The 25,831-nt window shown below is 47.5% G+C and overlaps 2 protein-coding genes across 2 annotated transcripts; both read right to left on the bottom strand.

Annotated features, from left to right (window-relative positions):
• Positions 1-8,229: 8,229 nt before the first annotated feature.
• C8H19orf25 (chromosome 8 C19orf25 homolog) lies at positions 8,230-17,397 on the bottom strand. The gene is made up of 3 exons (XM_066636134.1): positions 17,328-17,397; positions 10,819-10,980; positions 8,230-9,789 (listed from the first exon to the last, which is right to left on the bottom strand). The coding sequence occupies exons 2-3, from the start codon at positions 10,952-10,954 to the stop codon at positions 9,593-9,595; spliced, it is 333 nt and encodes a 110-aa protein (XP_066492231.1). The 5' UTR covers positions 10,955-10,980; positions 17,328-17,397; the 3' UTR covers positions 8,230-9,592.
• A 4,147-nt stretch (positions 17,398-21,544) lies between these two features.
• Positions 21,545-24,531, bottom strand: MRPL54 (mitochondrial ribosomal protein L54). The gene is made up of 3 exons (XM_066636381.1): positions 24,391-24,531; positions 23,131-23,287; positions 21,545-21,809 (listed from the first exon to the last, which is right to left on the bottom strand). Exons 1-3 carry the CDS (start codon positions 24,488-24,490, stop codon positions 21,677-21,679), a joined length of 390 nt encoding a protein of 129 aa, XP_066492478.1. The 5' UTR covers positions 24,491-24,531; the 3' UTR covers positions 21,545-21,676.
• Between the last annotated feature and the right edge of the window lie 1,300 nt (positions 24,532-25,831).

Genomic DNA, 25,831 nt, shown 5'->3' with positions numbered 1-25,831 from the left:
GTACAAAACCAAAACAGCTGGATCAGACAAAAGGTCTGATCTTGCATTCTATTTCCAAAAGTGGCAGCTTCTGGGGAATGCCAAGTAGGTCAGCCCACTCATTACATGCCTGTCTAATTCCCTGCCACAGACTGCTTCATAGCATAGAGATTTCATTTAGTTCTTGTGGCTAACAGTTATTGATACACCTGTTATTTGTCTAATCCCCTTTTATAAGACTACAAGAGCAGATCTGTTGGATCAGGCCAGGGGTCCAGTTAGACCAGCATCCTGTTTTCCACAGTGGATGACTAGATGTCTCTTGGAAGCCCACAAACAGGAGATGAAAGCGATACCCCTCTTATGCTATTGGTCCCCAGCAACTGATAATCAGACTGACTCTGAATATAGAAGCTGTCATGGCTAATAGCATGTGACAGACCTATACATGCTATAAGAACCTTTTTTTGTGCAACACACAGATTATCTTTTGAGAAATTGATTTATTGGAGTTGGAAAAATGTGGAGTCCTTCCCATTACATTTTTTCCCCCAAAGAATTTGGGCCCAAGCAGATAATTCACTGATTTAAAAGCCTGGATCCTTTTTACTTACCTGCTGTTTGCAGATGGCATATCAGCTTGAGGAGGTCTGCAGAAAGTTATCACCATTGTGTAGGATGGGTGTGTGTTAGACTAAAAATAATGTCTTCATTTGCTATCTTGCATTACCCCAAACAAGTTAATAAGAACAATGATTGCCCCATGAAGACCTATACAAGATTTTGACTCAAACCATATGAATGCAGGAAGCTGCCTTCTCCTGAGTCAGGCTGTTGGTTCATCTAGGTCAGTATTGTCAGACAGCTGTTCTCCAGGTTTCATAGAGGGGTTTCCCAGCCTTACCTTCAGAGACCAGGGATTGAACCCCAAACCCTCTGAATGCAAAGCTAAGTGATCTGCCACAGAGTTACAGCCCCATCAACAAACTTCCAGGCATCCAATCTGCTTTGTGCCTCTCACTTCTTGCCCCTATGACAGGGGGGCAAGGGAGGGTGGTTGGGGTGAGGTAGTTGTGAAGTCTGAGCCCCGTGAGAGGGGGGCAATGGGTGGATTGTGAAATCTTATCCCTGTGAGGGATTCTGTAAGCTTGAGCCCTTGGGCAAGGGGTGGTAGTTGTGAAGCTGGAAGATCTCCTCCTATTTTTCTTCTACATATATTTTACACATGATCTTTGCAGGTGAACTGCTTGGAGGTTCTGCTGGCTGGTTGGAAAGAGAGGTCAGACCCTGCTGGAGAGTATGTGTATTCCTTTAGGAAGGAGCTTGGGGGAGATGAAGGATGCCACTGTCAAGAGAGAGATGGGCCATGGAAGATATGGTGGTGGGGGGTTGGACAGGCCATTCCAGGAGAAAGAGGGTCCATCATAGACAGATTGCCCCTCTTTCTGATCTTTTGCCCCAACTCTCTAATGCCTGATAGTCTTGGCAGTGATTGCCTGAATCTGAAGCTGCTGCTTCTGAATACCAGGTTGGTGAATAATAAAACCTACGTCATCCAGGATCTAATCCTGGATGAGTACCCTGACCAGGTGTGTATTACGGAGAACAGTTTGGATGAAGCAGGAGGAATAGGTCTCTCCTAGCTTTGTCCCACAGGTTTCCACCAGGTAATGCACCAGCCATGATTACAGGGACGGGGAGTGGGAGTTGCAATGGTGTATCATGAATCCATCTTCCTTGGTATGTGCCCTGTTCAGCAGTCCACTAGGTTCAAGTGTTGTGTTAAGGCCGGAAAAAATTGGGATTCTGTTGATGTAGCGCCCGCTTGCTGCCCAACAGTCTCCCTGCCTGAACTGACAGGGTAACCTTGGGGTAGCATTGAAGTGTCATCGTCCATCCCCCCACTTATTAGTGCTGGAGGACTTCAGTGTTCATGCCAGTGGCGTAGCTAATGATCATGTAGCCTGGTGCCAAGCTCAAAATGATGCCCCCGGAAGTGATGTCACAACCGGAAGTGATGTCACTCCTGGGCTTTTAAAAAAGTGAAAATCAGGGGGGGGGGAAACCTGCCTCCTTTCCCCAGAAGCTCACCACCAACTTGCTCTGCTGCCTCCCCCCCCACCAGTGGCATAGCTGAGGCATCTATCTGCTACCTGGGGTCAATTTTGAAGCCCCTCCCCAATGATAAAATCAAATTTAATTAAGTAAATAAATAAAAAGTGTGCCCCTTGTTAGAGACACTGTGCTGGGGTGAAGAGGGACAGTTATTCTCCCCCTGCTAAATATAAGAGGAGTACCACTTGAAAAAGTGCCTCTTTACTTGGTTAGCAGGGGTAACTATGATACATGGAAGTGAGAGCTGACTCATATTAACACCTTATTGGTTCCATGTTGTATCATAATAACATCTCATTAAGATGTTATTGAGTTAAGAAAATTCATTTTTTGTTCCATAAAGCAGTTGTTTTTCATTTTCTGGTTAACTGGCCATAACTTTTGATAGAATACAGATATTCCAACGCAGTTTGTTTCATTTCATTCTGCATTAAATTACCTTTCCAATAATATAGAACATGATGGTATTATTTGTACATACCAATTTTTTCACAATTTTGGCCACTAGTGTCAAGTTCAGCTTGTTACCCCCCTAAAGCTTGATGCCCAGTGCAACTGCTACCTCCTGCACCACCTTAGCTACACCACTGGTTCATGTCGAGGCCCTACATTTGGTGCAGCTCAGAATTGCATAGCCTCCATGACAACCATGGGCCTGTCCCAAAATATATTGACCCCGACACTCAAGGTGGAACATGTGTTGGACCTGATATTTACAGCTGGACAGGAAGGTAGTGATCTGGATGTAGAGGAGATTAAAATCACTCCATTGTCATGGACAGATCACTTCCTGGTAAGATTTAAGTAAGGCTTGTTGCAGCTTCCTACCACTCCAGAGGCAGGGGACTGCATTGTATGGTCCACCACCAGAGGCTAATGGATTTCCTGAGGTTTCTGGAGGATTTCCTGCTGCCAAGACTGGCGACTCATCTGAAGCCTTGGTTGACCTCTGGTATGGGGAAACGGCCAGGGCAGTGGATGAGATTGCTCTTGAGCGACCTCTGCCACGTCACAGACTCAAAGCAGCTCCCTGGTTTACTGAGGAGCTGTGAATGATGAAGTGGCAGAGTAGATGTCTAGGTCAACAGTAGCAGAAAACTTGTGCCAAGTCCAACCAGACACTGAATAAAGCTCATTATAGAGCCTATTCCATGGCAGTGATAGCAGCAAAGATATTTTTCTTCTCTGCTACCATTGCATCTTCAGGGAGCCTCAGGGCCATATTATTCATAAGTTTGACTAGGTTGAAACCTAGGGCCCATGCAGGACTACAGGCCCATTTTTTTTTATTTGCTCAGGCACTGTTACCTGCGCCCTAGGGCTACAATGGTTAAAGGCACTTGGGGCACACATACACACTATTTTAATGCCATATTGCTTACTGGTTCCTTTTTTTGTCAATATCTCTATTCCAACATTCAGGTGAGAGTAATAAAAGGCGGGAGATGCTTCATTTCAGGTCGTATGTACTCACTCTTCCACCCATTTTAATCCATTATTATGACATGTTTGTTATAAAATTCTCCACTTACCTGTGAATCCCTACAGTCTCTTTTCGTACAATCATATGCTGAACAAGCAGTTGTAAAAAAATGGAGAAGTTGCAAAGCACCCTTGAAGTCAGCTGAGGTTTGTTTTGAGGCATGGGGTTGAGAGAGAGTGAAGGGAGACAACTCTGTACTAGGGTCAGGCTGTCAGCTATAGTGGGGTGAAAGATTGAAGTGCTGGAGGGGACCCTGAAAGCCTAGGGGCTCAGCCATGGATTGATATGGCCCTGGGGAGCTGTCCAGCAGAACTGTTCTGTGTTGTACAAGGCGTACTCTATCAGGTCCCTCCAATAGACTAGGAGGAGCGCATGGTCAGCCACTGTGAGATGTTTGCAAAGCACCTTGCAGATAAAATCACTTGCATTTGCCATGACTTGGATGCTGCAATAACATCTGATGATGTCCCTGTGGTGTCTGCATACCCAGTTTTGTGGAATTCTTTTCAGCTTGTACAGCCTGAGGATGTGGACAGACTCCTTTGGAGTGTGAAGCCCTCTGCCTGCCTGCTTGATCCTTGCCCAGCTTGGTTTGTTAGATCTGCCCAGGAGGGGCTGGCTGACAGGGAGGGTTCATTCCTCTTTGATGGAGGGGGTGCTATCATTGGCTTTGAAATGGGTGGTGGTTCTTCCTCCTCCTGAAGAAGCCCTCCCTGGATTCAAAGGTGCTGGTCAATTACCAGCCAGTCTTGAACATTCCATTTCTAGACAAGGTGATTGAACGGGTGGTGGCGTCACAGCTCCAGAGGGTCTTGAATGAAGTTGATTATCTGCGTCCCTTTCAATCAGGCTTTAGACTAGGCTTTGGGATGGAGACAGCCTTGGTGGATGACCTATGCTGGGGAGTATGTACCTGTTGGTTCTGCTGGACCTCTCAGTGGCTTTCAACACCATTGACCATGGTGTCCTTCTGGGAATATCAGCTGAATTGGGAGTTGGAAACACCATGTTGCAGTCGTTCCACTCCTACTTGGCTGATAGATCCCAGATAGTGGTGCTGGGAGATGCCTCTCTCACCCTTAACGTGTGGGGTGCCACAGGGTACTATCCTGTCCCCCATGCTATTTAGCATCTACATTAAACCGCTGGGAGAGGTCATTCAGGGATTTGGAGTGAGTGCTATCAGTATGCTGATGACACCCAGTTCTACCTTCACCAGATTCCAAAGCTTTGGAGGCCCTGGAGCAACTGCCCAGATGCAGTTGGGATCTGGATGAGGGCCAACAAGCTGAAATCAAATCTGGACAAACAGAGGTTCTTCTAGTTCAGAAATCTATGATATAGTTCAGAAATCCATGATATGAGCAGTGGTTCTCAAACTTTTCCGGCCTGTGGCTCCCATGATCCTTGTGGCCATTGGCCACAGCTCCCCATTACATCACCTCACCTCAGTTACCCCCAAAATGGGGTGAAGGTGTTATAATTATATGAGGTATGTCTATTAAATAACGAGACTGTGATTCCACCTGGTAAACGAAGCAGAACCGGTTATAACTGCATACGTAGTAACCTTGAACTTGTCTGAACCTGCATGACAAGCAGCAACACTCTATGATGTTCAGTTGGTTGTGAGTCACCATTTAGTTTGGTTGTGTTTTCTGTAGAGTGCCAAAAAAATGCTAAGTTTAAAAGTTGAACAATGTGTCAATTTGAAATTTTTAGTAAAATTGCACAAAAGACCAACAGAATGTTTTCAAATGCTTACTACGGCCTATGGGAATGACTGCCTGTCTCATGCGCGTGTGTTTGAGTGGCACAAAAGATTCAGCAAGGGATGTGAGAATGTCGAAGATGATGAACGCCCTGGACGAACTTGCAAGAACCGAAGACAATGTAGAAAAGATAGTCAGATTGTTCAATATCAAGGGTGTAATTTTGGAAGAATGGGTTCCAGAAGGCATAACAGTTAACCAGCATTTTTATAAGGAAGTTTTGAAAAAGCTGAGAGAAAGAGTCAGAAAGAAATGGCCGCAACTGTGGAAAAATGGTTTCATTCTTCACCAGGACAATGCGCCTGCTCACACAGCACTTTCTGTGAAGCAGTTTTTGACCGACAATCACATTACTACACTTGAACACCCTCCATATTCGCCCGATTTAGCACCTTGTGACTTTTATCTTTTCCCAAAAGTTAAGTCAGTGCTTAAAGGGACACATTTTGAGTCAGTTGATGCTGTAAAGAAGAAAACGGCAGATATGTTGAAACAACTGACAGAAATTGATTTGCTCCATGCCTTCAACCAGTGGAAAACAAGACTACAGCAATGTATTAGTGCAAATGGGGAGTATATTGAAGGGGACAAACATTAAATTTGTAATACCAATAAATAAAGGTAAGTTATTTAATCAGTCTTGTTATTTAATAGACATACCTTGTACGCTAGAAACAAAAAAATTGCTGCCAGCACTCTGAGGCTGCAATCCTAACCACACTTACCTGAGAGTAAGCTCCATTGAACAAAATAGGACTTACTTCTGAGCAGACCCGATTGTGGATTAGGATTGTGCTCCGAGTTTGTTAGCAGCACACCTGGAGGGTTTTGGAATGGGATGTTTTTTCTTTCTTGTAAGGTGGGGAAAAGTGATGAATTTGCTGGGGGAGGGGAAGACTGTTTTGTGTGTATCTGCTAATTGCAAACTGATGTGAAACTGAGACCCAGAGACTGTTTGGCTGCAATCCTAACCTCACTTTCCTGCAAGTAAGTCCCACTGAACACAATAGGACTTACTTCTGAGTAGACCTGGTTGGGATTGTGCCTTTTGTCTTATAATAGCAGCCAACATGGGAAGTACCCAGCCCCCCCCAAAAGAACGCAGGAGGAAAAAAGGGGGACAGCTGAAAAGGAATAGGTATTTTTAATCAGTTTTTGGAGACAAAGCTTGACTGATCAAGAGCGGCTTTTTTTTCTTTTTTGAAGAGGGAGGAAAAAGAGAAAGGTGAGGATCCGTGGTTAAGCTGACACTGACCCCAAGCCTACGTAGGTCTACTCAGAAGTAAGTCCCATTTGAGTCAATGGGGCTTACTCCCAGGAAAGTATGGATAGGATTGCAGCCACACCGAGCAAGATTACAACTCACCCCCAAAGTAGATGGGGGCATGCTCACACACATACACCCCAACATGTAGATGCCACCCTTATGCCCCCAGGCAAGACTGAGGAATGCAGGCTGGGACATTTGGACACCCCCCCACTAAGAGCAGGCTGGGCTCCCTCCTTTCCAAGTGGAGGAAAGTGCTGTGCTATCTGTACTTACTGGTAGAGCTCTCTCTAGGTCAGGCTTCCCTCCCAGTTTGAAGCCTTCCAGGAGTGCGCCCTGTGCTGATGAGCTGGATGCAGCTCCTCCATTGCTGCCCAGCCAGCCTTCAGCCTCCTCTCGGTTTGGCAGGGAGAGTCCCCCACCTCCCCCCACCATGTTTCACACGCCCTCCCCACCTCACACTGCCTCACCCACCTCGTTCACAGCTGCAGAAGAGCAGCAAGTAGGGAGGCAGCATGTGCAGCTGAGCTGAGCAGCTATGGCCACCTCTCTCCCCAAGACAACACCCTCACAACACCCCTGGGGGAGCCACACCTCCCTAGGGAGCACCAATGCACAGATTGAATACCTCAGTGCTAGAGTATCATCCTGCACTGAACGGGGTTGCACTTCCTCTGAAGGAACAGGATTGCAGTTTGGGAGCCTGCCTGGATTCCCAGGTGGCAGCTGTGACCAGAGGGACCTTTGCCCAGCTACAGCTGGAGTGCCAGCTGTGGCCATACTTGGATTGTGCAGACCTGGCCACAGTGATCCATGCTACAGTGACGTCAAGGTTAGACACATGCTGTATGTGGGGTTGCCCTTGAAGACTGTTCGGAAACTACAATTAGTGCAGAATGCAGTGGCCTGTGTGCTTGGTGGAGGCAGGTGGCTTAACTCTTGGGCTGCTACTCCGGCGGCTGCACCAGCTGCCCATTAACTTCCGGGCCCAATTCAATGTGCTGTTCTTGACCTATATGGCTTGGGGCCAGGGTGTCAGAGAGACCACCTACTTCTGTACAATCCAGCTTATTTCGTCAGGTTATTGGAGAAGGCTCTCTTACAAATGCCGCCTATGAAGGTGGGCGGTGCAGCAGTAAGGAATAGGGCCTTCTCGGTAGTGGCACCAGCAATATGAAACTCTCTCCCTCTTAGCTTACCAACTGCTCCTCCTTAGAGGCTTTCCAGCAGGGCCTAAAGACATAATTACTTAGATCAGCCTTTCAAGTCCAGGTCTTTTTAAATTTTGGATATTGTGGGTTTTTATGTGTGGTAGATGTTATGGTCTTCCCGTTTACTGTTGCTGCTGGCTTATGAGTTATGGCACCCTATGGAGCCATATCTCGTACAGACAGCAAAGGAAGAACCCTTCTACTCTCAGGTCCAGCATGTGTTCCTCCATCCACCCCAAAAGCAATATAATTTGACAACATTCTATTGCCAACATCTTTCCCACCCACAGAAGTTGAAAGGCTTGAACATTCCATAACATAGTATAGGATTTGATTTACATACATATGTTCCTTAAGATGACAATTCTCTGCAAGTTCAAAAGGAGAGAGCCACACAACTGGACTTGTCCGAAACCTGCTTTTTAATAAGAGCTTCTTAAACTATACTGACAAATCAGCAGCCTCAGGACCTGGTTTTGCTGTTTTCTACTGACAAAGTCCCACTACTGGACAATAACAGAAAACCCCCTCCCCTTCACCTCTCTCCCCAAAACACCAACAACTTTGGAAAGAAAAGGCGTTTTTTCCTTAATTTAAATCCCTCTCAACAATCAGCTTTAGGAACAACTCTACTGTGATCTGTTCACATTTCACCGACCAACGTCACAATGGCGCCTATGTCAAAAATGAAAATGAATCCAACACATTTCTCGCAATGGTTAAGATGGAGCCACCAAGTCAAACACCACTGCCCCATCCCACCCCAGTCCAACCTTCAAGTTTATGAGAAACCAACTCTGTTTGCACTGGAGGCACGCAAGGGCCTCCCTTGCGGCCTGGCTCTTTGCAAGGTCTTGAGAAGCCTCTGTTGGAAAAATTCACTGTGGTATTCAAGTCCATTCAGGTGCCTCAAGGCCAGGGGCAGCTGGTCCTGTGTGATGTCCACATAAACTGGGATTACCCTTGTTCTCCCCTGCTCTATCATGTGGACAAGGTTCCACTCCACAACACGCTTACACCATGGGTCAGCCACCGAGCGGGCTGTCAGGAGGAGGATGGCAACTCGGCTGGTTTGAATGATTTCCGTTGTACAGGCAATGACTGATCTCCCTGCCACCTGGTCCTGGTGCTGGACGTAACCACAGAAGCCTTGATCCTTCAGGATCTTGCAGATGGAGGTGGCGATGGGGTCGTCATCCTCACAGTACCAGAGGGAGAAATCATAACGGGTCAAAGGAGATGTCATGACAACAATGCAGCAGCCAACAACAACAGCAGAAGATAACTTATGTGGCACCCAGAAGCTGCCCCACTCCACACCTCCTCAGAATCTACTTGTTCCAGTCCAACTAGGTACAAGATGAGCACCCATGAGATTTTTTTTCCCCAACAGTGGCCTTTTGTCTTAAGTCTGTGTGAGAAAAAACAAAAAGAGGTATGAAAGATCCACACAATACTGAAGGTAAATCCTGTGAAAGCCAAAGAAAACAAAACGGAATAGCCTAACCACACAATCTGGCATTTCAAGGTGAGCACAGCAAGGAGACTTTGATCTTTGCGAGGCGTGTAGCGGCGGCTGAGTCCTGACACACATTCACAGAACCTAAAACACAGACGGTGTTCAAGATGTGGAGTGGATGCATGCTGCAATCGTACAATTGTCATGAGTCTTTCACTCAAGCATGGCGTGATCCTGAAGAGATGCTTTTCACCTCTCCAAGCTTGGCCCGATGTTTCAGGGTCCAGTGGTTCTCTCCCAAGGGTCTCACAAGGCCCTCTGCTTCATCTCCAAGATGCCCTGCTCCAGAGTGGCCCCAGCCAGTTTCAGCTCCTCACACTTCTCCTTCAGCAGGCTGCAGGCCTTCTGGAGGCGGTGGTTCATCTCTACATAGGACTGGGTCAGCCGGTAGAGGCGTTCCCGCTTGGCCTCCGGGTCTTCGTTTTTGGCCGGAGTGGGCAAGTCTGTGGAGAAGTATGGACAGGAATGATGAAAGAGAAGAAGATAAAGATTCCAGGAGAAATAACAAAGGAAGACCCATACCATTTTTCAAATAAATAAATGGGTGCCCAGAGAAGGAATTCCACAAAAATATTTCGTATTTGCATAGCATTTTTTTGAGCATGCAAAGTGCTTTGTGTACAGTATCTTGACGTAATTCTTGCAAAAGCTGTTTAAGGGAAATATTATTAGCCCCATGTGGTAGCTGATGCCGAGTGGGAGTGATTTGCCTAAGGCTACCTGGTGAGTCCATTCTGGATTCACAACACTGTTAAGCCATTTCTGCCCAACATTGCATATATGCCACAGGAACCAAATGCGTACACCTGTGGGCCAGGCAAAAATGGATTAAACACTATACCACACCAGGGACCAAAACACCAGAGTTGGCTCACCCTCTCACGCTAAATTCCACACTTGTATCTCATTTCCATGCTGCACAGAAGTTGTAAAGTGGGTGATAAAGATAGTGGAAGAGTTCTGCAGAATGAAGGGATGTGCAGGTATGTGTAAAGAGAAAACAGGTTGGAGATGAGTCTAAACACATGAAGTTAGCTTATATCAAATCAGACCACTGGGCCATTTAACCCACTGAGTGGCAGTCTCTCTCCAGGGCCTCAAGGCAGGTCAGTCTCATCATCTGCTATCCACAATCCTATTAACCCATTTTTGCCTGGCCCACAGGTGTACATATTTGGTCATATGCAACGTTGGGCAGAAATGGCTTATGCCCGAGACCTTCTGCATGTGCTTGACCACTAGGCATTGCCTCCAAATATAGCTGGGAACCAAGAATACAACTGGCATCACTTTCTGCATGATGCCTGTGGCCACAGAGGAAGGCAGTTGTCCATCACCCATGACCCCATGCCCAGGGGATACAAAATCTGGCCCAAACTGCACTAACTGATAAGGGATAGTCCAACCCCTCCAGGTGTTTGCTTAGCTAAGCACAAAGTGGATCTGAAAAAAAGGACAAAGGTTGTGTTTACCTTCATTGGGCTCTGCCAGGAGGACAAAGACAGGGTCGTTGGGCTGGGCACGCTGGACATCCTCAAGAATCTGTTCTGTGTTGGGGGGTTCAGGCCTTGTGGGCAGCACCACCCGCTTCTTCGCCTTGGAGCTCATTGCTCAGAAACAGGTGCCAGGGGGCACTGGAACAAAAAAGATGGGGCAGAAGGGGGAACAGGTGGTGTTAGAAGTGTGCTCTACTGAGGTTGGATAGGGACAGGGCAATCAGCATGGGCAAATGCTACGCAAATGAATGGGAATTCCAGTAAGATCACATTACACACACACACACACACACACACACACACACACACACACTATGTTGCCCATTCAATTAGCAACCAACAACTTCTGCTTTTCTAGCACCAAGGATCAGCCTGAATAAGATTTTACAACTCTACTGAAAAATTCACAGACTCAAACTATGGCAAGCCTCCCAGGGCACAGTGGGCAAGCACACAGAACCCCTGAGCATAGAAAGCTACTTTCTACAGCTTGATCCCGATCTATCTAGCTCTGTATTGTCTATTATTATTATTATTATTATTATTATTATTATTATTAACTGGACTTGTAATCCGCCTTTCTCCCCGAAGGGCACCCAAGGCAGCTAACAGCACTTAAAAACCATAAAATACATTATAAAATACAATAATACATAGTAAAACAGCAAGATCAGCAGCATTAAAACAAGCAGTATAAAAGCAATTATTTAAAAAGTAGCCATCATGCCCTCTATCACACATCAAATGCTTTCTGAAATAGGAAAGTCTTCAGGCCTCTCCGGAAGGTTAACAGAGAAGGAGCTGTTTGAACCTAAAAGGAGAGGGAAAGCCACATTACAGGAGCCACCACCGAGAAAGCCCTGTTTCTGGCCGCCATCCCCCTCACCTCTCTCAATGGTGGCACAGCCAACAGGGCCGCTCCTGGTGACCGAAGAGGGTGGGCCGGACTATATGGAAGAAGGTGGTCTCTCAAACTCGCTGGTCCCAAGCCATTTAGGGCTTTAAAGGTCAAAACCAGCACCTTGAATCGGGCCTGGAAATGAACCGTCAGCCAGTGCAGCCGCCGGAGCAGCGGTGTGACAGAGTCAAACCGCCGACCTTCAGCAACCACACAAGCTGCCACATTCTGCACTAGTTGCAACTTCCGGACCATCTTCAAGGGCAGCCCCACATAGAGCGCTTTGCAATAGTCTAATCTGGATGTCACCATGGCATGGACCACTGTGGCCAGTTCCGACTGAGGCAGGTATGGCAGCAGCTGGTGTACCAACCAAAGCTGGGTAAAGGCGCTCCTGGCCACAGCCAACACTTGGGCATCCAGGAGCAGCTGTGAGTCCAGGATAACCCCCAAGCTGCGAGCCTGCTCTTTCAGGGGAGTACAACCCCATTCAGAGCAAGGCGATTGTCCAGCACCTGCATCGTGGATTTCTGCTCCAGGAGGACCTCATCCAGATTTAATTTCAGCTTGTTCGCCCTCATCCAGATCCCAGCTGCCTCCAGGCAGCACTCCAGGACAGAGACAGCCACCCTGGAGTCCAGTGAAAAGGAGAGATAGAGCTGGGTGTCATCAGCATACTGATGGCACCAAACTCCAAAACCCAGATGACCTCTCCCAGCGGTTTCATATAGATGTTAAATAACATGGGGGACAGTATAGAACCCTGCGGCACCCCACTCTCTAAAGGCCAAGGTGCCAAACAGGAGTCCTCCAGTACCACCATCTGGGACCTGTCGGCCGAGAAGGAGTGGAACCACCACAAAACGGTGCCTCCAATCCCCAACTCGGCCAACCGTCCCAGAAGGACACCATGGTCAATGGTGTCAAAAGCCACTGAGAGGTCCAGAAGGACCAGCATGGATGTACTCCCACCATCCAGTCCTCGGTGTAGGTCATCCACCAAGGTGACCAAGGCTGTCTCTGTCCCAAAGCCTGGCCTAAAGCCAGACTGAAAGGGATCCAGATAATCCGCTTCATCCAAGGCCCTCCGGGGCTGAGACGCCACCACCCGCTCAACCACTTTGCCCAGAAATAGGTTAGATACTGGCCGATAATTGTCTAATACAGAGGGGTCCAGAGAGGGCTTTTTCAGAAGGGGGTGAACCACCACTTGCTTTAGAGCCAGTGGCAGCACCCCCTCCCTCAAAGATGAATTTACTATCCTCTCTGTCCACTCGGCCAGTCCCTCCGGGGCAGATCTAATCAGCCATGCTGGGCATGGGTCCAGCAGGCAGGCCGATGGTCTCACACTCCAAAGTATCCTGTCCACATCCTCAGGTTCCACAAGCTGATTCCCACAAACCAGGACTGACAGATGCCATGGGGACATCACCAGACATTACCAATGTGGAGTCCAAGTTGTGGTGAATCAGAGTGATTTTATCCGCAAAGTGCCTGGCGAAGGGTTACAGCAGACCTCCGTGTGGTCGTCCTGATCCACTGGTAGGGTCTGATGGAGGAGACCCCACACCACACAGAACAGTTCCGCTGCCAGCTTTGTGCAGATGCGATAGTGGCAGAGAAGAAGGACCATTTCGCTGCCACTATCGCCACAGAATAGGGCCTGTAATGGGCCCTAGCCTGTGTCTGGTTGGATCTGTCACGAGTCTTCCTCCACCATTGTTCAAGACGCCTGCCCTGCTGCTTCATCATTCATAGCTCCTCACTAAACCAATGAGCCACTTTGACTCTGCTAGCTGGGAGGCGCTGCTCAGGAACAATCTCATCCACAGCCCCAGAGCCTCAGATGAGACAATGGCCTTAGCAGCAGGAAAATCCCCCAGAAAACTATTTGGATCCATCCGTCTCTGGGGGCAGACCATACAATAAGGTCCTCCACCTCTGTGGAGATAGGAGGCCACAACAAGTCTGAACCTTACCAGGAAGTGATCTGTCCATGACAACGGAGTGATCTTGATCTCCTCCACATCCAGATCCACATCCCTTTGCCAAGCCACAAACACTAGGTATAACATGTGTCCAGCCTCATGGCTTGGGGTAGAGACAGGTCCATAGCTGCCATGCCGGCCATGAAATTCTGAGCTGCGCCTACCTCTGGGGCCTTGGCGTGCACACTGAAGTCCCCCAACACCAATAGGTGGGAGGCCTTCAGTGCAACAATGCACTGTCTACACCAGGGGTCGCCAAACTTATTGGCCAGAGGGCCGCATCAAATATCTGGCATTGTGTTGAGGGCCGGAAAATTTTTTTAATATAATATTTAAATAAATAAAGTAGAGATGGAACTTAGATGAGTGAATAAATGAATGAATGGTCTCATTCATTCATCCTCTCTGGCCCTCAGAACACCCTCCAGACACAACCAGAGCACAGCTCTGGTCATGTTCAGTTGAGTGGGCCAGAGGCTCTCAAGGGACAAGAGCCTGGCTGCGGGCCAGATAGAGGCTTGCTGCGGGCTGCATCTGGCCCCCGGGCTGGGGTTTGGAAACCCCTGGTCTACACCAACAGGTTGTTGCTCTGCAGGGTTTTAGAAATGAGTCTTTTCCAACTCTATAAAGACATGCTGGGATTGAACCTCTGTATGCAAAGCATGACCCCTAAGACTGAGCGACACAGAAGCAGTGCACTATATGAAGTTGCCTTTGGCTGTTGGCACATCCCAGCCCAGTACTATCTGCAATGACTGTCCAAGGTCAGGCAGAGAAATATTTCCCATCCCTGCTGCCCAAGGTCCTTTTTCATAGGAGATCAAGCCTGGGACCATACAAAGTATGCACTTTACCACTGAATCAAGATGTTTCAGGCAAACATATGAAGTAGTCACATACAGAGTCAGGCAACTGGCCCATCCAGTCCAGTACTGGCTATTCTGACAGGTGGTGGTCCTCTTCGCCATATCACATATGTGCTACTTTGGTGTGTAAAAGGGATTGCCCCCTTGATTGATCCAAAGATAGTGATGGGACAATGGGGCCTCCTAGATCTTTATTGAGGTAACTTTAATCCACTTTTCATTAATAATGTGTACAGCAGCTGACAAGTAATAACAATTAAACAAGATCATTCTAAAACAATAGCAGTGGTAGGTTTCCAAACAGAATGAGGCACTTTCAAAAGCAATTCAAAATGTATTTCAAAAATATTCTTAAAAGCCTGAGAGAGTAAAAAGTAAAAAGTATTTGCCTGGTGGCAAAAGGACAGCAATGTAGATATGGTGCACTTTAATAGGCCAGGTGTGTAAATTCTCTGCTAAATTAAATTACCAATTAAATTACTGTCTTGAGAAAAGCTAGATTCTGCAACCTGCATAAGTTATACAAGCCAGACAAATTTGCATCCGATTCTCATTTTGCATAATTTATTCTGCACTAGCTAGCTATGGAAAGAGGCAGTGTACTGAAGCCTGCCTACTGCAAAACCCACCCACCTCTTCTTCACATCCAATTTCAAAGATTTCAGTACTGCCCACCTGATTTCAACTATAGATTTGAGGGCTAGAGACATGATTTTTAAAAAAATAAAAATAAGCTCTTCAATCTGACAGCCAGGTATACAACTGCAGAGAACCAATAATCTTATCTTGTTTATTACTTTAATACCCTGTGAGGGATCTACCCCTTGCATTAATGAAATGTATTTAAATCAAGTGGCAAACTGCTCCCCAATCACCTGGTCTATCTTTGTCTGGCAAACCTCCTCTCATTCTTATGTACAAATCTGTTATCCAATTATTCACCTTTGTCAGTTCCCCAAAATCCACTTCTGCTGAAGGGAGAGAGGGTTAGAAAATGCAGCCCAAACCATTCCTTGCTGCATGCTGTAATCTTGCTGCAGGCAGGGCAGCTAAACAAATTAGCTGAATTAGTTAACTGTTGCCTGCCCCAAATCTATTCAGGGGATATTGCAGCCTACAAATTGTCTCTCCCCTTTTAGCATCAATCGCAGTTTCAGGGGGTGGGTGGGTTTCCAATAGAATGTTGCTATATTTAAGGTGGGCAGAGCGACTTCGTGGGGAGGGTGAGGCAGAAGAGGGTAACCCCACTGGGAAATCACCTCTGTCCTGGTTTTGTTAAATAGGGCCCCCCTCCCTCCACACATTAGTTGGCAAGGACAGCCCATCCATTGGTTTCCAGAATGTTCAGTGCTGGCTCTGCAGTCCTCAAAAGGACAACGCGCATGCAGAAAAAAAACAGAAATGGACTACACTAGCACAGGCATCCTTTCTGCAGATACCACACCCACCCAGTGCTAGCCACCCCTCCCTTTTCAACTCTGGTTTCTCTGCCTCGCAACTGACAGTCTTGCTTTTCTGCCTTTCCCCATGCACAAGACACCACCCTCCAAAAACCAGGCTTGTGCCCTGCAGTCCTCCACCAACCCAAGGGTTGTTTTGCCTTCTTCCCTCCCTCTAGCCATCTCCACCAGCATCTTCATCTTACCCCCAAATTTTGCTCTTCTATTGCAACAAGATCTAATTCTTCCTCTTCCACATCTCCCCTCCCTCCTCCATCTCCAGCAGTAGGTTTTGCATTAAGACCTTCCCATCCCTCTCCTCTTGCCACTCCACTCTGTTTCCCTTTGTCTAGCCCTCCCTCCCTTCCAGCTTTCCTCCCACTTTTTCCTAGCCATGCCCATCAAGGGACCTCAGCTAGGCTAGCAACAGACCCCCCCATCTAAGCCCCCATTTTCTCCCTCCCTTCCCTGATTTTTGCTCTCTGAGAACACTCCCCTCCTCCTTTCCCAGCTTCCCTGCCCACATATTCCTCCCTCCTGGCCTGACCCCATTAGCTTCACAACCCACTGCAATCTTCCCTTGACCAGCAGCTCTTCACATCAGATTCCCCCCCTTCTCTAGGAAGCTTAATGCCTTCCTCCTGACACACTCCCTTACCCCCTTTCCTAGATCTGTCCCCATCACATCCCTATTCTCCCCCTTTACTCTCTAAGAAAATTCATTCTCCCTTTTACACAGACCCCTCTAGAAAGATTCCTGCCCCCACCATCACATCCCTCTTCCCCCTTTCTAAAAAGCCCCCCACCCCCTTATCCCCTCCTCTGGCTCTACTCCTCTCCACACACTTCTCCCTCCCTGAAGGCTCTACTCCCCCCACCACAATCCCCCTTCCCCATCCCTTAAGGCTCTACTCCCCCCACCACAATCCCCCTTCCCCTTCTCTGAAGAGATTCCCTGCCCCTCCTCTGAAGGCTGTACTCCCCCCCACACTCCCCCTCCCTAAAGAGATCCCCTCCCCCTCCTCTGAAGTCTGTACTCCCCCCTCCCTAAAGAGCTCCCCTCTCCCTTCTCTGAAGGCTCTACTCCCCCCTTTTACCATCTTCTAGGAGGAATCCTGTCCCCCCATCCCACACCCCTCCTGTCCCCAACCCCATGACACTGTTTGGCCCTCCCCCCCATAAGTAGCCCCTTTCCCTGTTTTCCTTTACCCCAAAGCTCCCTGCAGTCACAACCCCCCCAAAAGGGTATCCCCCCACTTCTTACTAACAATGCCCCCTCCTTTCCTTTCCTCACCTGCTCTGCCGCCCTCCTCCTCCTCCTCTCCACCACCTGATTTCCCCCCGCCCTTCTCCAAGCCACGCCCCTCACAGGCACTTCCACTCCAAAGCCACTCGCTTCCTGTTTGCATCTCAGCCTCACCCACGTGAACAGCAGGAGAGCCATGCTGGGAGGCTGCTCTACCCCTTCAGGCTCAACTCTATGGTGGAGAGGCTTTGCCTGTGTGTGGCTGCAGACACGCAGGCTTTGCCCTCCCCGTGCCTACCACTCCACCTGGTCCACCTCCTGGAAGGACCACTCGAAGTCACTGGTGATGACATCATCACCAGTGTCTTCTGGGGTGGGAGGCCAGGTGGGCCGCGACAAACCCCAGTAAGAGGCTCAGGGCAGACAGCAGAAAAGCCTGCTTTGAGCTCTGCCTGCCAAGCCAAGCCAAGCCTCCTACTGCTGGCTGTTGTGTGGTGTTGCTGGTCTCACTGCCAGGCAACGGGGGCTGGGGGGTACCACTGGGCACCCTCAAGTACCACTGGTGGTACTCCAGGGACGTGTGGTAGGAAGGGATGCGGGTGAGGCAGAGCCTCCCTGCTGGAGTATTTCGAAAAGTGCCACCGCCTTGTGAGGCACCCAAGCTCCTACAACCCACGCGCAGAGCACCCACAACCCAAGCACCCACAACCCACACACTGCCATGTGAGGCACCCAAGCACCCACAACCCATGCACAGAGCACCCACAACTGAAGCACCCACAAGCCACATGCCGCCATGTGAGGCAGCCAAGTGTGGGTGCCTCATATGGCAGCAGCGCTTTTCTAAGGACTCTGGTAGGGAGGCTCTGCCTCACCCACCTCCCCACCCACCGCACGTCCCTGTGCTACTCTTACTACTGGTTGAGAAACACCAGCATAAACTATTTATTGCACTGTCCTGGTGCCACTATCTAGTTCATCACTATAGATGAATGAGCTTTGCTGAGAGAGAATCAGCATGGCTTCTGTAAGAGTAAGTCTTGCCTGATGAACCTTTTAGAATTCTTTGAAAAGGTCAACAGGCATGTGGATGCGGGAGAACCCGTGGACATTATATATCTGGACTTTCAGAAGGTGTTTGACACGGTCCCTCACCAAAGGCTGCTGAAAAAACTCCACAGTCAGGGAATTAGAGGGCAGGTCCTCTCCTGGATTGAGACCTGCTTGAAGACCAGGAAACAGAGTGGGTGTCAATGGGCAATTTTCACAATGGAGAGAGATGAAAAGCGGTGCGCCCCAAGGATCTGTCCCGGGACCGGTGCTTTTCAACCTCTTCATAAATGACATGGAGACAGGGGTGAGCAGTGAGGTGGCTAAGTTTACAGGACACCAAACTTTTCCGAGTGGTGAAGACCAGATGTGATTGTGAGGAGCTCTAGAAGGATCTCTCTATCCCGGCAGAATGGGCAGCAAAATGGCAGTGTTTCAATGTAAGTAAGTGTAAAGTCATGCACACTGCCTGCAAAAATCAAAACTTCACATATAGGCTAATGGGTTCTGACCTGTCTGTGACAGACCAGGAGAGAGATCTTGGGGTGGTGGACAGGTCGATGAAAGTGTCGACCCAATGTGCGGCGGCAGTGAAGAAGGCCAATTCTATGCTTGGGATCATTAGAAAAGGAATTGAGAACAAAACAGCTAATATTATAATGTTGATGTCCAAATCAATGGTAAGGCCACACCTGGAGTATTGTGTCCAGTTCTGGTTGCCGCATCTCAAAAAGGATATAGTGGAAATGGAAAAGGTGCAAAAGAGAGTGACTAAGATGATTACTGGGCTGGGGCACCTTCCCTATGAGGAAAGGCTCTTCAGCCTAGAAAAGAGGCGCCTGAGGGGGGGACATGATTGAGACATACAAAATTATGCATGGGAAGGATAAAGTGGATAGAGAGATGCTCTTTACACTCTCACATGACACCAGAACCAGGGGGAATCCATTAAAATTGAGTGTTGGGAGAGTTAGGACAGACAAAAGAAAATATTTCTTTACTCAGCGTGAAAAGAGATAAGAAAATATTTTTGCACATTGAGGAACACAGTGCTTCTACATGCCACTCACTACAGCTCTTCTGCATGCAACAGAGTGCTAGAAGGGAGACTCACAGCCCAATTCTATGCATGTCTACTCAGAATTAAGTCCCATTGAGTTCAACGGGGCTGGACTTCCAGGAAAGCATGCATAGGATGGCAGCCTGAGGGGACAAGTTGACAGTTGCAACTTGAGGGGTGTTTTGTATGGGAGACTTTTGGACTTGGAATCCAAACCAGCCTCAGCTCCAGCTCTTGCAACTTGAAAAGCTGTAGTAAGCTACCTTCTCAGCCTCACTTTGAACAACTGGCACTATTATTGGTATTGTTTTTTGACTGTTTTTCTCCCATCTTTCAGTCCAGAAGACTCTCCACATCAGCTTACGTGAAATGTTACCATTACAGCAGGGGTGCCCAAACCCCGGCCCTGGGGCCACTTGTGGGGAGCCCCTAGTCTCCAATGAGCCTCTGGCCCTCCAGAGACTTTCTGGAGCCCATGCTGGCCCAGCACAGCTGCTCTCAGCGTGAATGCAACTGTTCAACCTCTTGTGTGAGCTGTAGAACAAGGGCACCCTGCACTGCTTGCTTGCTGTTTCACGTGGTGACGGCATCGGGCCTGGATGCCTTTAAAAGGGGATTGGACAAGTTTCTGGAGGAAAAATCCATTACGGGTTACAAGCCATGATGTATATGTGCAACATCCTGATTTTAGAAATGGGCTATATCAGATGCAAGGGAGGGCACCAGGATGCAGGTCTCTTGTTATCAGGTGTGCTCCCTGGGGCATTTGGTGGGGCAACTGTGAGATACAGGAAGCTGGACTAGATGGGCCTATGGCCTGATCCAGTGGGGCTGTTCTTATGTGAAGCAGCAGTGGCAGCAAAGGAAAGGCCAGCCTTGCTTTGTACAAGGCCTTTTATATGTCTTGAGCTATTGCAAGACTTTCATTCATTCATATAAGTTCCATCTAGAATATATTCATTTATGTAAATTTATTCAAATTTGAAATTCAAATTAATTCCTTCCCCCTCCCTTGACACAGTGTCAGAGAGATGATGTGGCCTTCCTGTCAAAAAGTTTGGACACCCCTGAATTACAGTGAAGCTGCTTCTACTGCCTTCAACACATGATGTTGCTCTGGGATTACAGACCCTCACCCCACAAAAGCCAGTTCTAAAGTAGACCACTGTGGCTCTTCCCAGCACACTCCACCATCTGCTGCTGGATCACATATTCCTGTTAATTTATTTAAGGAACTTATACCCCATTTTCCACCCACCCAAGGGCTCTCAAGACAGCTTTACCCGGCCTTTACCTCTCCCTCTCTCCCCTCCTCTGTTGTCACTTCTGTGTTGAGTTACAAATTATAAACCCCTTGGGACAGGGGCCTCTTTGCAAAACAACTTGCACCATGCACGGTGCTAAGTAACCATTATTATAATATTCTTCCACTGTTTCCATTTCTCTCCCCCTTGTCTATTGCTGTCCTAGGTTGTACAAATTTAGATTCTATGCTGTTCAGGCAGGGGCCTGCCCTTTTATTGTTTGTGAAGAACCATGTGTATTGATGACTATATATAAATTCATTATTAACAGTAATAATATTAATGCTAATACAAATGGGGTTTTTCTTAGCATACGTGGCTGCCAAATTTCAGGTTTCTAGGACATATGGGAATACAGTATTTCAATACCCATGTAAGTAAATCTCAAGTCTGCCTCTCTCTATATGCATCTATATGGGGAAAAATCTTATTATGAATAATGTATATAGTGCCATCATTATGCATATATCCATTTACATATATCTCCAACCTTTTCATTGTCCATTTCAAAAAAGCATATGAAACAGAGTCTTGCTTACAAAAGCTACATTCCAAGAATTCCCTTTCAATCCCACCTTCATCATAAGGAATAGAAACTTGTTTTCTGCACAAGCTGAGGTTCCTGGGATGCTAGATTTCAGATCTTCAGTCACAAATCCTACACTCCCTCCTGTGCTTATGCAGAATCACATAAAATAAAATGCTATAATGTGCTTCATAGCTGCACAACTTAAACTCCCGGGCTTCTCCTGACTGAAATCCGGACAGCTTAATCAGTTTGACACTAGTTCAACATAACAAATGGACTGTGTAAAGATTTTAAGAGGAGTTAAAAAATATATAAGAACAACTTTGCAAAAAAAGCGCTATTTATTGGCAACATTTACACCTGGAGAGAAAATAAAAGCAGTCTGTTTTTTAGGCAATCATAGTTTTTAGGGAAACATCCAATCCCACATGTCTGGGTTCCATCTCTCTCCCCATCAATAGGGGCGCAGCTTTCCTAGTTTGTTCCGTCGCCTGATATTCTGCTTCCGAAGAAGGCGCCAGTATTCCAGGGTCTCTGGGTCTAGGTCTTCTAGCTTCCTGGGGGGGCCAAGGTACATTTGGAAAAGCCTGGAAAGGGGGAGGAGAAAGCCACAAGCACAAATTGAGATAAGAAGACTGTGGAGTAGGCACATATTCAAAAACAGCAGGAGTACCAAAGAAGCTCAGTACTCTCCAGCACAGAAAATTAACAGGAGAAGCTGTCAGTGAAGAAGCCCCTGTTTGCATGTAGAAGATCTCAGGTTCATTACTGACAACATTCAATTCAATTGCTGAGAAAGATCCCTCACGAATCTGAAGCCCACTGCCAATCAGAGAAGACAGTACTAAGGTAGGTAGACCAACAGTCTGACTCTGCATCTGACTTCTGTAGCAGATGGACTCCCTGCACCCAGTAATGGATCCAGCTCATGAAACAATTTTATCTGCTTCACTCACTGGTGCCTTCACTAATTAAAAACCAAGGTGTGAGAAATATTTGGCCTACCTTTTACTCACAAGGAAACAAGAATTGTTTTCTATAGGTCTCTGATACAACAAGGAAGAGGTTAATTTTAAAAAAAGTCTACCATGATACTCTTGTCCAGTATACTAAGGGAGACTTTTTCTCTTAATTTCTACATTTTTATTCAGTTTTTTCCCCTCTATCATGCAGCTAAGGCAGAATACATGAGGGTTTCCCAAGTGGTCTCCCATCCAGCAGTGACCAGACCGAGACCTTTTTAACATCAGCAAAATGACCACGTCCTGTGCCTTCAGACCATACCTTGAAACTTTTTTACTTACCCCTCACAGGATCAAAGAGAGCTCTGCGTCCCAAGAAAGAGAGTCTATGATGGTGTGAGGGACTGAAAGAAACACTATTCCTTGTTGTACACTGCAAGTTAGGGATGGCCTCTGATTTAGCAAAAGGGGGAGGCAAAGAAATAGCCCCACCCTTGCATTTCCAAAGCAGGCCCATAACCCACAAGAAAGCAGTGGCCTATTTTCCACCTCTGCTGGATGAACCAGTTCTGGCCCACATTGCAGCAGGATCCCAAATTCCCATCTCTAACTAGGGAATTGGAGAGAATAGCAGTGTAGCTGAGGTCTAGAGATTCCAACAGACTGTGAGTTTGCATAGCTTTGGGTTGATCATTTCAGCCATAAGAATTAACAACTTGTGTTTTGTTTTGAAAGCAGAAATGGGAAAATGGATGGATTCTGTGCACAATACCAAATGCTGAGCTTTTTCTGCATTTGTACAGAAGATAAACACAGACCTCGATTACTGCACTTGCTCCTTCAGAGAGGGTGCAACTGGTGAGAAGGCCCTGATCTCAAGGCCTGCCACAATCACTTAACGGTGCTACCTCTCTTGCAGTCAGACCCAAGGTGCAATGCAGCTCACCATTCAGGGTATTCCGAGTCAGGCTTTAGGGCCACTTCAGGTCCTTGCTTGTAGATATTGGTCCCCATGGAGTGGCTGGTGAGCAGCACAGGGTCCTTGCAGATCTCGGGGCCCTTGAGATCCTCCTTGGACGCAGCTTTCCCTTTGGACTTTGTGGCTAAACAAATAGATCCAGCAGTTAAGTTTTTTTGGTGCTTGTACCTACTATGGACCTAGTACAAGGTATGCAAACACAGACTGTGTTCTGGGATACAACCTTGGTTCAATGATAGAGCAACTGCATCGCATGCAGAAAGTTCCAGGCGACAGCATCTCCAGATAGGGCAATCCCACTGGAAGACCTGGCAGCTTCAATGGTGGTGGTGGGGAGAATTCTTTGATACTCTTGGATCTCTCTACAATGAGGACCACACTCTTCTGAGCACAGTTTCCTTTGGACTATTGTAATTCCAGACACTCTCTCAGGCCTTATTAGCAACCTGCCTGAGTTAAGGTGGTCTCTCTTTGCAAAGGTGGTATCTTTTTGCAATCTAACACAGTTAAAGCCTGGGAGGAAAAAGAAATAGGTACTGAGAATGCTGCCAAATTCATGCAACAGAATGGGCCTGTCCACAAATTTTTGCCTCCATATTCAGGGACAGCCCATCTTGACTTTCCAAATCCAGTGTGGGGAGGCAGGAGCTGCTGTTCAGCCCTGCTTGTAGACTTTCTGGAGACCATTACTGGAAAAAAAAGGGCACTGAATTAGATGAAAATATGGGGTCTGATTCAGCAGATATCATAGCGCATAATTCTAACCAACTTTCCGGCACCAAGGTAATGCAACTCCGAGATAAGGGAACAAACATTGCCTGACCTTGAGGAGGCCTCCGTGACTGTCCCCCAACTGCAGGATACAGCACATGCCCCACTGGCACAGCTATGCCAGTGCTGGAACGTTGGTTAGGATTGTACCCTTACGTTCTTGACCACAGCTCAGTGGAACCTCCATGTGCAGGAGTAGCCTACATCTGAATACTGGGAGGAAAAGAAATGGGACAGTTGCTGCCTTCTGGTCCCAATTCTGAACTACTTGGGGATAGCTGGTTGCACTGCTGGCACAGGGATGCTGGGCTAGATAATTTTGGTGAGGTCTAACCAGAAACACTCTCACAGGGAGGTGCAGTGAGTGGGGAGGCAGGTGAGGGCTCTGCCTCACCTGCCTCCCCACCCACCGCACGTCCCTGCACTCTCAAGCCTCCGATCAACCTCCTGGCTTACCTGGTTTCTTGGCGTAGCTTCTTACTCCCAGTCCTGGCCAGAAGGGACTGGGGACCAGGGAGAGGCGGCTCGCACTCCGCAGCAGCCCAGCCAAAGCCATGCGAGCCACCCAGCCACGAATTCCCTTCTGCACCCTCTTCGCTCCAGACTCACAGAGTCTGCTCAGTCAACAGAGAGTACCCTGGGAAATGTAGTTTTTGGCTATGCCTTTTGCAGCAATTTTTTTTTAGACATTGCAATTAATTAACTTGCGTTAACTCTAGTACAGTATATGTTGTTTTAAAACCGAACATTACCTAGGTGGTGTGCAGGGTAAAGATCTGTACAAACATGATACTGAAAAACAATCCTTTTGCATTGAATAGGGTTCATGCAGGTTGCAAGCCTAAGCACTCTTACAGGGGAGTAAGGTCCCAACCCTAACCAACTTTCCAGCACTGATGCAGCCACAATGCAGCCACAAAGTAAGGAAGCAAATATTCACTTACCTTGAGGAGGCCTCCGTGACTGCCCCTCTATTGCAGAATGCTGCACACACTCTGTTGGTAAGGTTGCATCAGTGCTAGAAACTTGAATAGGATTGGGCCCTAAACTGGTGGGTGGGGAGGTAGGTGAGGCAGAGCCTCCCTACTGGAGTCCTTTGAAAAGCAGTGCTGCCACCATGTAAGCCACTCAGCCCACATGGGTCGTGTGAGGCACTCAAGTATACTTAACCCACTCACTCTGCACTTGGATTGAGTTTGTTTGAGCACCTCACACAGCAATGGTGCTGCTTTTTGAAGGACTCCGGTAGGGAGTCTCTGCCTCACCTACTTCCCCACCCACTGCATGTCCTGGCCCTACGTGCCAGTGAACTTAGTAGGCATCTGGTGGGATGGATTTGAGTAGCTGCCAAATTTCTACAGGGAACAACCATTGTAGTTTCTTTGTCCCAGTAGTCCTTGGGGAAAAATACAATCTACTGTATCTTGTATCTGGTAGAGTTGATCCAGTCCGAGTCTTCATGAAACCTCCTGCATTCCATTTTAAGATAGTTACAACTGCAATTTCAGACATTTCTACTATGCCCAACTCTCTCTCTGTCTCCACCCCTGTTTCGCTTAAGATCCAGCTTGAGGAAAAGCTCTGTGGAACTCAAGAGCTCACCCTTTTCTGCTATAGGTGTGTTGGTTGTAAAAAAGCTACCATCCTATAATGCAGGGGTGTCAAACATAAGGCCTGCGAGCTGGATGTGGTCCCCAGAAGCAATTTTTCCAGCCCCCATTATAATTGGACTTTCCCAGTGTAATAATTGGGCTCTCTCATATCTTGAAATTATGAACAAGATTTGCACATTTTCTTTTCTGTCCTTTGCAGCTAATGAATTCCTATGTGATAACAAAATGCTTATTTCTGGTCATCATCAGCTTAATGATGTCATCTGCTTAATCATCTGCTTAAT

This window comes from Tiliqua scincoides, chromosome 8, assembly GCF_035046505.1.
Source record: "Tiliqua scincoides isolate rTilSci1 chromosome 8, rTilSci1.hap2, whole genome shotgun sequence".
Taxonomy (NCBI): Eukaryota; Metazoa; Chordata; class Lepidosauria; order Squamata; family Scincidae; genus Tiliqua; species Tiliqua scincoides.
The sequence above is the reverse complement of the archived record's forward strand: the minus strand, read 5'-3'. Positions and strand labels throughout refer to the sequence as shown.